The 14,158-nt window shown below is 36.0% G+C and overlaps 1 protein-coding gene across 3 annotated transcripts in view; it reads left to right on the top strand.

The window, feature by feature from the left end:
• Window positions 1–14,158, top strand: part of USP24 (ubiquitin specific peptidase 24) — a 115,216-nt gene that overhangs the window by 16,753 nt on the left and 84,305 nt on the right. For 2 of the 3 annotated variants that reach the window (XM_087820459.1, XM_087820457.1), the window contains exons 2-4: window positions 10,361–10,526; window positions 11,780–11,847; window positions 13,958–14,101. In XM_087820459.1, coding sequence (XP_087676585.1) covers window positions 10,361–10,526; window positions 11,780–11,847; window positions 13,958–14,101 — 378 coding nt within the window. The remainder of the gene's footprint in view (window positions 1–10,360; window positions 10,527–11,779; window positions 11,848–13,957; window positions 14,102–14,158) is intronic. The other variant, XM_087820458.1, reaches the window with a different exon arrangement.

Genomic DNA, 14,158 nt, shown 5'->3' with positions numbered 1-14,158 from the left:
ATCAGGTGGCGAAGAGCCTTGCATGCCAGTGCAGGGAACTTTTATTTTCTAGGTACCTGTAGGCACCTGGGATCTAATGGAGGTTACTGAGCAAGTGAGTGATGGGATCAGATTTCTTTTTTTGTTTTGTTTTTGTTTTTGTGTTTTAAAGGAAAATTACTCTGGTGGCATTTTGGAAGGGGCATAAAAGTGGGATAGAATGGGCGAGTGGGGACAGGGACAACAGTTATAAGAGTGTAACAGCAAGCAATGTAAGCAACATACAGCTAGGACCTCAACTAAGGCAGTAGCTGCCTATGAGAGATTTTTGTGGAAAATTTTTTGAGGTAGAATCGTTGTGGTATGGTGACCAACTGTTTGGGAAGATGAAACCGTTTCAGAGATTAGCAGTATTAGAGAAGAAACAAATTTGAAACAGAACACTAAGTTCTTTGTGGATATGGCAAATTTAAGTGCCTTTGGGGCACTGAGTTTGAAGAGTCAGACAGGGAGGGAGGTAGAAACACTCATCTGAAGCTTGAAGAGAGATCTGGGCTACTGTTTGTGATGTGCCTGTTTGTTGTAATCGGCCCTCTACATGGATTAGCTCTCTTCTGCGTCATAATCCTGCAAATAAACACTATTTTTTGTCGAGAAAACCAAGGCACATAGAGAGGTTAAGAAGCTTATTCAGGGTCATAGATAACAACCAGCGGTGACAGAATCAACAGTTAGATCTGTTATATAGGAATATATAGTCAAAGAAATTTCAACAAAATTAAGAATAAAAGATAATTGCTTATTCTACATAACCCCTTATTTAGAAATTTAGGAATATCAGTGGATTAAGAAATACTAGTGCTTTGGACAAAAAAGAAGTTTTAATTGGTAATCAGTCCTCTTTTACCTTCCAAAATCTTGGGTTAGGGTACATTATATAAGTTGTTTGTTTTTATAAAAACATTTTACCTCCATCGTGGAGTGGTGCTTTTGGGAGCTGTACCATCCTACTAATTTTAGGAGAAATTGGAATACCTCCAAATGTGCGTATTCTAGAACCTGAGATTTGAAGAAACTTTGACTTGAATTTTCATCCCATTCTAAACACATGAATGACTGTTGGTTTTAGGCAAGAGACCATAAGAAATACGACTTTCAGTGAGTAACTTGTCTTACTTGAGCCTGGTTTGCCCACCTGAAAAATGAAGGTGGTAATTCTTGTCTCATGGGGTTTAGCACAACTCCTAACGACACATAGTAAGTAAGTGCTCAGTAGATGTGTTAGTTCTTCGCCACCCACTCATTTTTCTCTCATCTGAATATATCAGATCCCCTTTACCATCTCTCCCCTTCCTGCTGTTGAAACTGAAGGTCCAGTTCAGCTACGTACGTTTTGTTCCTGGCATCAGTGCTCTGCAAGTGCCAAACCTTACATCTGAATGAAAGTTTAAATTCTATATGTAAGATATCACCTTTGAATTAAAAGACAACTTCTCATGAAAATCTCATTTCTGTATATTATAAATAAATGAATAGCCACTAAGGATTATGAAAGAAAGGGACCACAAGAAATGTCAGCCTTCATAGAAAAGCTAAGAAATTATCTACCACTGCCTGGCTGGGTGTGGCTCAGCGGTTGAGTGTCGACCTAGGATCCAGGCGATAGGGGTTCGATTCCCGGTCAGGGCACATGCCCGGGTTGCGGGCTTGATCCCCAGTCAGGGGCATGCAGGAGGCAGGCGATCAGTGACTCTCTCATCACTGATGTTTCTCTCTCTCTCTCTCTCTCTCTCTCTCTCTCTCCTCTCTCTGAAATCAATAAAGATATATTTAAAAAAAAAAAAAAAAGAAATTATCTACCACTTATAACATGGAATGAATGTGAATTCCAATAAAACAATTTGCAGACTTGAGATACAGTGTATTAGTAACTTGAGGACTGCCTGCACTTGTCCATGTCTTCTTTTTCCAGGAAGCACCGTTTTAGGAATCATTCTCTCTAATCTGAAATAGCAGAAGGAATATTAGATCTGCATAGAACTATCTCTGAATGCTTTGAAAACTATTTAATAAATAAGACTGACAATTTCAAGAATTAATAAAAATTTTTATAAATTAATGGCTTGGAATTAAATATTCATGTTTTCATGTTTTTCCTTAAACACTTGATATATATGGTGCTAATTGTTTATTTTAGGTAATAGACAAACCCATTTAAAATCATCATGGAGAAATCAATTTGACATCTCCATTTTTCTATACATTAATCAGAAATTTAGAAGCTCTTTTGGGTGCATTGTTGGCTAATAAAATAGTTCAACAATTGAGTTTAGTATTGAAATAATCTCTCAGCAACATTGGCAGTCTCTTACCCGTTATGCAGAATAATTTTTTTTATCTGTATTTGTTGAGTCAGTGGGCAGACAGGAACTTATCTCTAAACTAACAGGTGGTACCCACTCCAGTAGGTTTTGTTTTTTTAAACAAAGAAGGCTTACATTTTAATAATACATCCTTGAGTTCAAGAGCAAAGGGTTTGTTTTCATTTTTGAAACTCAATGAACGTAGTTTTCTAAATAAATATTAAACTTTATTACTAACTTAAAAGCCCATGTGATGATATGTTAAAGTTCATTTGCAGGGGTTAAGTAAATTACATTGTTTTGTGTACTCAGCTTTCAGTTAAAATATTGCTTCATCTGCATTTTTCAATCAGGCAAATTTCAGGCATGGGTAGTGACATATGTGTACATGCCTAACTATAAATATAGAAGGTATCATGCAGAAAAATATTTTTGCCAAAATCTACATGTTAAATCTAAAGATTTGTGCTAACCTCTGTAGGGATAAATTAGTACTTTATAATGACAGCATTTATCAATTCTGTGAAAAACTTCATTTCTAACAATTAAAAGTCCTAACTTGCTCTTTTGAGTAAGTAAATAGTAAGCCTTATTCTGAATAATTTGCCAAATAGATAAAGATATAATAATCACAACTGTTTGAATTCCTAGCATGTTCTGGCACTATCAAGTATTATCGGAGTTACAGAGAGGCCTTGTTTATGTTTTCATTTGTATCTATGGGCATAAGATTACACATTTAAGAAATAGCCTAAATTATGTATCCAACAATTTTAATTGTTTGAATTTGAATCCTAAACTGGCTAATTTGGAAATCATAAATTAATACATTAGCTCAGTGATTTTCAACTGGTGTGCTGTAAGAATTTTTAAAACATCCAATGTCTGGCTAAAATTTAGTCAGGGGCACTGACCTCTTTTCCCTTAGATTGTCAAGTAAAAAAATGACAACAGCCAATGCAACAACAGCTGTCTGGTATGAATGAATCAAAATTATAACTCTTTTTGTGTGTGTGTTAGATAGGCAAAAAATATATTTTTTGGTGTGCCACAGAATTTTAGTAACTAGTTTATGTGTGCCATGTTGAAAAGGGTTGAAAATTGCTGCATTAGCTCATCTGTTATTTTTCTTGGATAATGAAATACACAAGGTTCAGTGTTACTAGAAATTTTTCAGGTTAAAAGTATCATTCAAGAGTTGTTTATGAACTTATTTCTTAATGATAGCATTGTGATCTCTAACAAATGCTGAATTTACATTAATACTGTAAAACATTTTTTAGAAATCAAGTATTTGAAAATTTTAAGTGGAATTGATGGAATATCATAATAAAAAGTAAAGGCATTGCCTGAAGTAGTCAAAAAGGCTGAAAACTTTGAGGTTTTATTACTTAATATATTTGAAAATGAAAGTAATACTGGTTTTAAAATAATATGCTCTGTAACCCTCTGCCTTGAAAACTGTTTCCCTTAATCTTCAGTTGTGTGCACTCTCATTCCCATTGCCCATGCTTGCGCCACAGCCGCCATCTGGCTTGCATTCCCTCCTTTCCTATGTTCACATTGTCCTCCTCGTTAAAGACAAGAATCGTGTCCTTCCTTACCTTCTGTCCCCAGTGTTAACGCACCTTGTCTGGAACATAGTAAGCTTTTGATAAATGTATTTAATCCATTTTGGATCAGAAATCATTAGTGGTTACTTGGGTATCATTTGAATTTGGCATCTAATGAGAAAATAGTATATTACATTCCAGAGTTCATATTAAAAGCCCGACGGTAGCTTACATCTCTTGGGAGTTATTTTGTAATATAGCAATTCTGAGCTGCTTTGCGTGTTTTCTCTTGCTCAATATGTAATTTTTGCCAAGGACAGGCTCTTCTCACAGTGATGACTCAAAATATTAAGCCACCCTAAATATGGGTCCCTGTCACTATTTCCTCCTCTCGGGTGATCCCTGTGTCTCTGTATTGGCAACACCTTCCTCAAAAGGTAATGCTGTTCTGTATCATTCATTAACCCTGGTATACACCATGTCTGTTCCCTCCTTTTTCAGGATCAAGAATGTTAACAGCATGAGGTTTTGCACCTTTTGGGTCTTAAATATATTACTTTTAAAATTGCTTCCTTAAAACTGTCTTATGGCCATATGTATCATTTTTATTATAGATTATTAGATACAACTCTGTGTTTTGAAATGCCACCCTGAATGCGCCTGATCTCATCTGAAGTTCTTAGATACGATGTTTATATATTCACGTTTAGTTACTATAATCATGAACTTATTTTTGTTAATCTGCTTTTTAAGAATAATAGCTTTATAATAGCTATAAGTCACATATCAGAGTTCACCCTTTCAGAGTGTGCATTCACAGAGTTGTGCAGCTTCACCACTCTAATTTTAGAATATTTTAGAAACCTTGTATTTATTAATGGTCACTTTCCTTTTCCCCCTCTTCCCATCCTCTGGCAACCGCGAATCTACTTTTTATGTCAGTGGATATGCCTATTCTAGACATTTCATGTAAATGGAATCATATAATATGTGGCCTTTTAGGTCTGGCTTCTTTTACTTAGCATAATGTTTTTTGAAGTTTATTCATGTTATAGTGTGTCAGTATTTTGTTCATTTTTAGGGTTATGTTAAAAAATATTCCATTGTATGGATATACCACATTTTAGAAATTTATTCATCAGCTTTGATGGACATGTGAATTTTACCACTTTTTGACTTATCAACAATGCTGCTATGAACACGCGTGAACAAGTTTTTTGTGTGGACATACGTTTCTTTTCTCGTGGGTATATCTCATAGGTGTATCTACAAGTAGAATTGCTGTGTCCTATGGTCACTGTGATTAACTTTTAAGAACAGCTACACTGACTTGCAAAGAGGCTGTACCATTTTATAATCCAGTCAGTAGTGTATGAAGGTTCCAATTTCTCCACATACTCACTAACATTTGTTTTTGACTTTTTTATTTTAACCATTCTAGTATGTCCAAAGTGTTGTCTTGTGGTTTTGATTTGCATTTCCCTGATGACCAGTGATGCTGAGCATCTTTTCATGGGCTAATTGTTGACCACCTATATATCTGGAGAAATGTCCATTCAAATCTTTTGTCCATTTTTTATTGGGTTATTTGATATTTATTGTTGAGTTGTATGAGTTATTTTATATTCTAGATAATAGTTCATTATCAGATATAAAATTCGCAGATATTTTCTGATTGTCTCCACTTTCTTAATGTTGTTTTTTGATGCACTAAAGTTTTTAATTTTGATGAAGCTCAGAACTCAGAATTTATTTGTTTTTGTTGTTCTGTTTTTGGTGTCTCAAGAAATAAATGGCTATCCCAAAATCATGCACATTTACTCCTGTGTTACATTTTGAGTTAATTTTTGTGCATGGTAGGAGGTACAGGTTCAGTTTCATTCTTTTGCTTCTGTATGTTCAGTTGTCTCAGCACCATTTGTTGAAAAGGCTAACCTCCTCTATTTATGCCTTTGTCTTTGTTAACCCTTATTTAAAATCAATTGACCACAAATATAACGGTTTATTTATGGAATCTCAATTTAGTTCCATTGATCTGTATGTTTTCTTTATGCCAGTACCGCATATTCTTGATTACTGTAACTTTTTAGTAAGTTTTAAAAGTGGGAAATGTGAATCCTCGAAGTCTATTCTTTTTCAAGATTATTTTGGCTATTCAGAGTTCCTTGCATTTCTTTCTTTTTTTTTAAGAATTTTAATTTTATTTTCAGTTATAGTTTACATTCAATATTATTTTGTATTAGTTTCAGGTATATAGCGTAGTGGTTAGACAGTTGTACTTTACAGAGTGTTCCTCCAATATTTCAAGTACTCAACTGACACCATACATAATTATTAAAATATTATTGACTATATTCCCTATACTGTACTTTACCTCCTTACGACTATTTTGTAACTACCAATTTGTACTTCTTAATCCCTTGACCTTTACACCCAGACCCCCAGCCTCCCTCTCTCTGGGAACCATCTGTCTATTCTCTGTGTCTGTGAGTCCATTTCAGTTTTGTTTGTTGATTTTCTTGTTCTTTAGATTCCACATATAAGCAAATCATTTTGTATGTGTCGTTCTCTGATTGACTTATTTCACTTAGCATAATACCCTCTAGGTCATCCATGCTGTCACAAATAGTAAGATTTCATTCTTTTTTATAGCCAAGTAATATTCCATTGTATATATGTACCATAACTTTTTATCCACTTGTCTGTTGATGGACACTTGGTTGCTTCCATGTCTTGGCTATTGTAAATAATGCTGCAATGAACATAGGGGTGCATATATTCTTTCGAATTAGTGTTTTGGGTTTCTTCAGATATATACCCAGATGTGGAATCGCTGGGTCATGAGGTAGTTCCATTTTTAATTTTTTGAGGCCCCTCCATACTGTTTACCATAGTGGCTGCACCAATCTGCATTCCCACACACTGAAAAAGAGTTCCCTTTTCTCCACATCCTCACGAGCATTTGTTGTTTGTGAATTTATTGATGGTAGCCATTCTGACAGATATGAGGTGATATATCATTGTGGTTTTAATTTGCATTTCTCTGACAATTAGTGACCTCAAGAATCTTTTGATATGTCTACTGGCCATCTGTATGTACTCTTTGGAGAAGTGTCTGTTTAGGTCCTCTGCCTATTTTTTAATTGGATTGTTTGGTTTTGGAGTATTGAGTTGTATGAGTTCTTAATACATCTTGGATATTTACCCCTTATCAGATGTACCATTGGTGAATATCTTCTCCCATTCAGTGGATTGTCTTTTCATTTTGTTGATGGTTTCCTTTGCTATGCAAAAATTTTTTAGTCCCAGTTGGGTTTTTTTGTTGTTGTTTTTGGTTTTTTTGTTGTTGTTTCCCTTGCCCAAGAAGGATATATCAGAAAAGATATTGCTTGGGGGTCTTTTTTGCTCCTGCTCTCTTGCGCTTGCCTGTATGGCCCAAGGCCATGAGGAGCCCACATGCAATGAACTAATGGACTGCAGCGGGGAAACACAAGCTAAGCTAGCCTGATGCTGGACTGGACCCAGCTCCAGCGTGGAAAGGAAACTCTGGACACTGGCTCTGATTTTAACTTGACTGAAGCTCCAGCTACACTTTTTCTATGACTGGACTAAGGGAAATGGGACTTTGGAAACCCAGGGATTAAATTCCACAGAAATAAAGCTTTCTACTATATAACATCCTCCTGTGGAGGCCTCTGGAAATGCTTATTTGAGCAGTACCCCAGAAACCCCACTCCCACAAGCAACCAGGGAGATGAGGCCTTCTTTGCTCCATTAACAGTATAACTCAGGTACTAATGGTTGACAAGACAAAGGAACAGAGAATGCAGTAATTCCAGAGGCCACATTATCCCTACATTTTAAGGAACATAGATAATCATCAACCGGAAGGCTTTGATATGCTTGCTAAGGACAGTGAGGTTGGTCAGAGGTCACAGCATGAGCCTTAAAAAGGAAATTCAGGACAAAGAATTGGAATTGATTTTGTTTACATCTTCATCTATACACATATGGTGTCAAATCACATCTTTATATATTAGAAGCCCATTCACACAGTTTTTAAATTACCGCTTTGTGCATCTGTCTTAATTCAGATAGAAGAAATACTAATTAATACTGTCTTTATATGAGAGAGAATGATGAGGAGCCATAGAGGTGGTGGATGAGGTTAATGTCATATTTATAAATTTTTAAGAAAATAAAATTTGTAAAGAAAAGCTTTTACTGGAAAAATATTTGTTAAAATGCCTATGATTAATTTTTAAGTGGTGGGACTAAAGAGTTTTATTTTTGCTATTCGTATTTTCTGTATTTTCTAAAACGAACAGGTAATTTAAGACAAAACCCTAAAAGTACTTGGAAACCAAATTATTTATGTTACCAATAGAATGGGCTTTTTGCAAAGTGTAATTTTAAGCTTTTTTACCATTGTCTATGTAAGAAACATCACATGTGTAGAGAATTTTTATGGGAGTTTATTTGAGCCAAACTGACAACATATGCCCGAGAGCAAGATCTAAAATGCTCCCAAGAATAACAGTTGGCAGTTTCTCTTATGCATTTGGAATTGAGGGGTAAAAATGGAGGTGGGAGAAAGCAAGGCTGAGATTGGATTACAGTACATGTTAGGAGGAGGAGTCTGAAAGGGGACAATTCAAAGGTGTGTTAACCTAGAGGCACAGAAACTGTGGACAATGGCTTGCTTAAGGCAAGGGTAGGCCTTTTAGTATAGAAGTTATATGCCTGGGGTGTGACCACCCACCATGCCCTGCTTGGTTAGGAATTTATGGTCAAATCACCCTGTGAGGTTACTTCCCATAGAACCTCTTTTGGTCCACACCACTGTAGGTGAGTCCCTACCTCTTTTAATTCATTAGGTTCTTCCAGTGTAAGAGTTTAAAACAGCAATTTTCAACCCATGTTCCACAGCTTGTGCTTTTTAAGTCAGATCAGCAAAATATATTTTTTGTGGTGTGCCACAGAATTTTCATAATTAGTTTATGTGTGCCATGAGATGAAAAAGGTTGAAAATCTATGGTTTAAAGTAATTGAAGGAATTTGATGCAGTTTAGACATTCTGGAAAGACTTCTTTGAAAGCATATTGGAGGAATAGTGGCATCTCTGGAGATGGACAGAAGTGGATAGAGCTGAGAGAAATTTAGATCTAATCGCGTGGTCTTGGGGTGGAGATGGGAGAACAGGGTTTTAAGAATGAGTCCCTGGTTCTTGGCCATGTAAAGGAAGGAAGTCTTACCTTTTGCAACAGCATGTATGGACCTGGGGAGTATTATGCTAAGTGAAATAAGCCAGTCAGAGAAAAACAAATACTATGATTCCACTTGTATGTGGAATCTAATGAACAAAACAAACTAACAAACAAAATAGAAACAGACTCAGATTCAGAGAACAGACCTAAGCTGTCAGATGGGAGTGGGGTGGGGGTGCTGGGTGGAAAAGGAAAAGGGATTAAGCAAAGGAAAAAACAGACACAGACAACAGTGTGTTGATGACAAGGGGGGAAAAGGGGTGGTAGAAGAGGGTACAGGAGGGATAAAGGGTGATGGAAGGAGACTTGGCTTAGGGTGGTGAACACAATACCATATACAGGTGATGTGTTATACAGTGGTACACTTGAAACCTGTATCATTTTATTAATCAGTGTTACCCCCAATGAATTCAAGCTTAAATTGAAATGCATGTGGGGGGAAAAGGAAGAGTCCCCGATTTCCGGCTGTGCTGCTAAGTGGATGTGGTGCCCTTCCCTGGAGAACAGTGAGCTGAGAGCATAGCCCTGAGGGCTGAGGACCCAGTGCTCGGCTGGGAAGGGGAGGGCTGCCCGAAGGGGAGGGAGGCCGGCCCAGGCAGACCCAGACGGGAGAGCGGGCGAGCGCGCTGTGCTGGGATATGAGGGGAGCAAATCTAGCGTATCAAGAAGAGGGAGCTGGCAGGGCAAAAATTCCTGAAAAGTAAGGTCAGGACTGAACCTGGTCATTGAGTTTAATGATAGAGTTCAGTGGAGATCTTAACAATAGCCACTGTGGAAGAGTATGGGCTCTGGAATCCCTACTGGTGTAGTGTCAGGAGTGAATCGGTGGTGGAAATGGAGACAACAGATACAGGTCTCTCTTTAGAGAAATTTATCCTTTCAGTGAAAACAAAAAAAAACAAAACGGAGGAGGGTAGGATGGCCATAGGGGAAGGTAGGTTTGGTGTTTTATAGTGAGAGAGCTGTCTTTGAAGAATGAGGTGAGTGTGCCTTCTGAGGGCGTAGAGATGCCATTGCAATAAAAGTTGAGACTACTTGAGATAATCTTAGTGAAAGATGGGATTATGAGAGAGAAATGTAGAATCCATACTGTTGGTATTAATAGCTACCATTGATTAACCATCTGCTCAGTGTTAAATAAAAAATTTTATAGTAGTCACTGATTTGTTTGTTTTTTACCAAAATCCCTTTTTGTCAGAAGAATGATGAAAATGGAAACTGCTCAGGGGAAGGAATTGAATTCCCTACAACAAACTTATATGAACTGGAAAGCCGAGTTCTGACTGATCACTGGTCCATCCCCTACAAGCGAGAAGAATCACTAGGCAAATGCCTGCTGGCGTCTACCTACCTAGCAAGACTTGGTAAGTTTTCAGACTTCAGGACACAGGAGCAGATTTTGTTTTTTATAAGATGCCTGACATTAATCCTAGCTCTTGTCATTGCCTATCTGTATACTCTTAGAGCATTTAGCCTTTGCTTATCCCCTGTGGAATAAAAGCTTTGAATTAAATCAACTGTTTTCATCTAGCCCCAGTAGAGTGCAAGATTCTTTAAAATATAATTGAAAAAGTTTTATAGAAATTGAAATTAACTTTTTCCACAGAAGCTTGGAGCACTTTATGTCCCAATTCAGTGGCTTTTTTTTTTTTAAGAGAAGGTAATATTTATTTAACAAACATTCTGTGCTTACTAAGTGCTTGGCACTGTCTTAAGTGCTTTACAAATATTAAATTAATAGAGTAATAAAATATCACTAGGTTGGAAGAATGGGTGTCAATATAAGGACGCTTCTATAGTAATATTAAAGAGAAAATAATTTACTTTTCATATTGAATTCAATTGTAAAATAAGAATTGGGCCACTGTTTTGTGATTCCTCCCCCACTCAATAAAAGTGTGCATAGTTTACCACTATGATTAAATAAATATAAGACACATCAGTAGGAAATGTTTTCACTAGGATTAGATTTAATCCTAATAGGCAATTTTCTGGTACGTTTATTACTGGCTTTTTAGCAGCAGCGTTTATTGAGTGCCTGTTAGGATGTAGGTACTATGCTAGACAGCAGTTCCGAAAAAAAGAAAATGTGTTCAGCCATCACTCACTTAGCAAGTTTTTATCACTTACTGTGTGCCTGGCACCATTCTGTTCATTTTATTACACAGAGTTCATCAGTTTGTTTTAGGGAAGAAGAGTGATTTTGGCATTTACTGAGAATATTTGTGTTTTTATAGAGCTGTTTAGGAAAACAGTGGTGAGTAAGTCTTGTTGGTGTTTTATTAATTATTTAATCAAATGATTTGAAGTTACTCTGACATGGAAACATAAGTTCAACCATTTCAGTTCTAATTAATATTTATTGTACTATTAATAGATGTATATTAATAATGAATAAATAGTAATAAATGTATTGTGCTACTAATAAATAAATTAATACTGTGCTTGTTTCTCAGCCTGTTCCTTCATCAGAATGTATATATTCTGCTTTTAATAATCTCTTACGAATTAAGGTTTCTATCATAAATAGTTCCAGATGTATGAATTTGGAATGATACATACGGTCTCTACAAACTACCTAAAATCTAAGGCATACCTTTTCATTTATTTTACTAAGGTCTTTCCGAGTCTGATGAGAATTGTAAAAGATTTATGGATAGGTGTATGCCTGAAGCATTTAAAAAGGTAAGAAATATGTGCTTGGCTGATTTCTTTTTTTGCTGGGGGTGAAGGTGAACAGGCTTTTTGTTTTAGTTTTTTATGTGTGAGACCAGCTTATGAATCTTGTTCAACTGAGGAATCCTCTAATATGAAAAAAGTAGTATGTAAATTTGGGGCTTATAAATGATTTGCTTCTTTTGTATTTCATTGCTTACACATGTCTTTGGTTGACTATCACTTTTGCTTCTATTTAGTAGTTAAAGTTAAGATTTTATACTAGGAAATTAGAATTAGACATTTTACTAAACTAAGGATTGTGGCACCTAGAAAGTTAATATTTATCAAAATACAAGCAATCCATTTTATACTTATTCTCCTGAGATAGAAGCTAATGTTTTAAACTACAGAAAGTTTGACTGAATTGAGTTTTTTGGTTTTGGGTTTTTTTTTTTACGTATATCTTTATTGATATCAGAGAGAGGAAGGAATGGGGGGGAGAAAGATAGAAACATCAATGATGAGAGAGTCACTGATCAGCTGCCGCCTGCACGCCCCCCGACTGGGGATCGAGCCTGCAACCCGGGCATGTGCCCTGACCGGGAATCAAACGAGGATCTCCTGGATCCTAGATCAGTGCTCAGCGGCTGAGCCATGCCCGGCTGGGTGACAATTCCATTTTCAAAGTAAAAACTGAATAAACGAGATGGCAACAGAAGTAGTAGTGCTTAATCCCCCTACTTTTTTTGTTGTCACCCTGAAGCTTTTTAAATGTTAATTTCTGCTTCATTTTGCTTTAATTTCATTTTTAAGTATAGGAAGAATGTGTAGGCAGGCAAAAAAAAATCCTTCAAAAAATAGTAATTCATTGGTTTATTTAAAAGTCAATCTTATCATTATTGCTCATTTGAGAAAATAGTGCAGCTAATTGGTATTTAGAAAATCTGGAACTGATGCTTTCCTCTGCAGCTAAAGAAGTTTGAGCTCTCCTAGGTTGCTCTTGTTAAGAGCTGCTTAATGCGGCCAAGATGAAATTTTTATTGCACTGTATTTTCTCTCTGAAGGGAAATCTTATGAAAACCTGAAACCACCATATCAATTTGCCATTATTTTATTAAGTGGAATCCTTTGAGTTCTCATTCCCTGTCCTGGCATTGTTTCTGAATTAGACTTCCCCAGTGAGTAGAGTCCTGAGGATTGGGCCAAGTCAGTAATGACGATTTAGATTCATCTACGTGCCTATTCTCTCTTTTTAAACAAATGTAAGATGCTAAGTATAAAATGCACCAATGTTTTACATTTTAAGCTTATATTTAAGAAAAATGGCTGCAAAGTAAACAGTGTTACAGTGCCTTATCACTTAGAGCTATTTTAGATTTGATTTACTTAAACATTTTTTAAAGTTGATTATTATTTTTACACAAACCAAAAAGGAAAATACAGGCAAAATAAACTGGTAACGTATTTCTAAAATTGTTTTCACATTCAGAGTCCTGCTGTCATCTGGTCAACAGGTGGGAAGATGCAGTCCTGTTTCTGAAATACAAAAAAAACATAAAAGAAATGTGTACGTCAGAATCCATGAAATATAGTATTCATTTCTTAGATTCCAGGAATATTGGTTACTGGTGATAGCCAAGCTATATTAATAATAATAATACCTTACTACTTGTAAAATTAGTTTCACATTTTTTATGTCTTTCGATACTCATAACATCTATGTAAAGTTGGTAGGAATTTTGTCTTTTTAGAGATGAGAGAACTGAGCCTTTGAGAACTTTGGTAAATTTGTACAATGCCACCCAGCTAAAAAACAGCTGTATCAGGAATTGATCTCAGGTTCTTATTTGCTCTATACTATGTAACAGTCCCTAGTAATATTGAAAAGTAGAGGAGCAAATAAATTTTTTAAACTAACTTCTTTAATGTAAGGGAATTAAAGTTCAAAAACAAAACTCAGTGTTACTGAGAAATATATGAATGAGTAGATGGACTACAGCTGTGGGCCTTTTAAAGCAAAGTCGTCTGCATAAAAATAAGTACGGTAATACTCTCTTGACTATTTCAGACGGGACTAACACGGTAGACTGTTTTCCTTTTCAAATTAGACTCTAAACTGTCCTTTGTGTTTTTGTAGCTCCTGACATCTAGTGCTGTTCACAAATGGGGTACTGAAATTCATGAAGGAATCTACAACATGTTGATGCTGTTAATAGAACTAGTTGCTGAGAGAATAAAACAAGATCCAATTCCCATTGGTCTCCTGGGTGTGCTTACAATGGTATAGTATCTCTAAAATATGAAGTGCTTTGTCTTGGTTTTGTTTAAAATACTCACT

The sequence above is a fragment of the Miniopterus natalensis genome, chromosome 9 (genome assembly GCF_054644295.1).
Source record: "Miniopterus natalensis isolate mMinNat1 chromosome 9, mMinNat1.hap1, whole genome shotgun sequence".
Taxonomy (NCBI): Eukaryota; Metazoa; Chordata; class Mammalia; order Chiroptera; family Miniopteridae; genus Miniopterus; species Miniopterus natalensis.
This window is presented reverse-complemented; position numbering and strand designations above follow the sequence as displayed.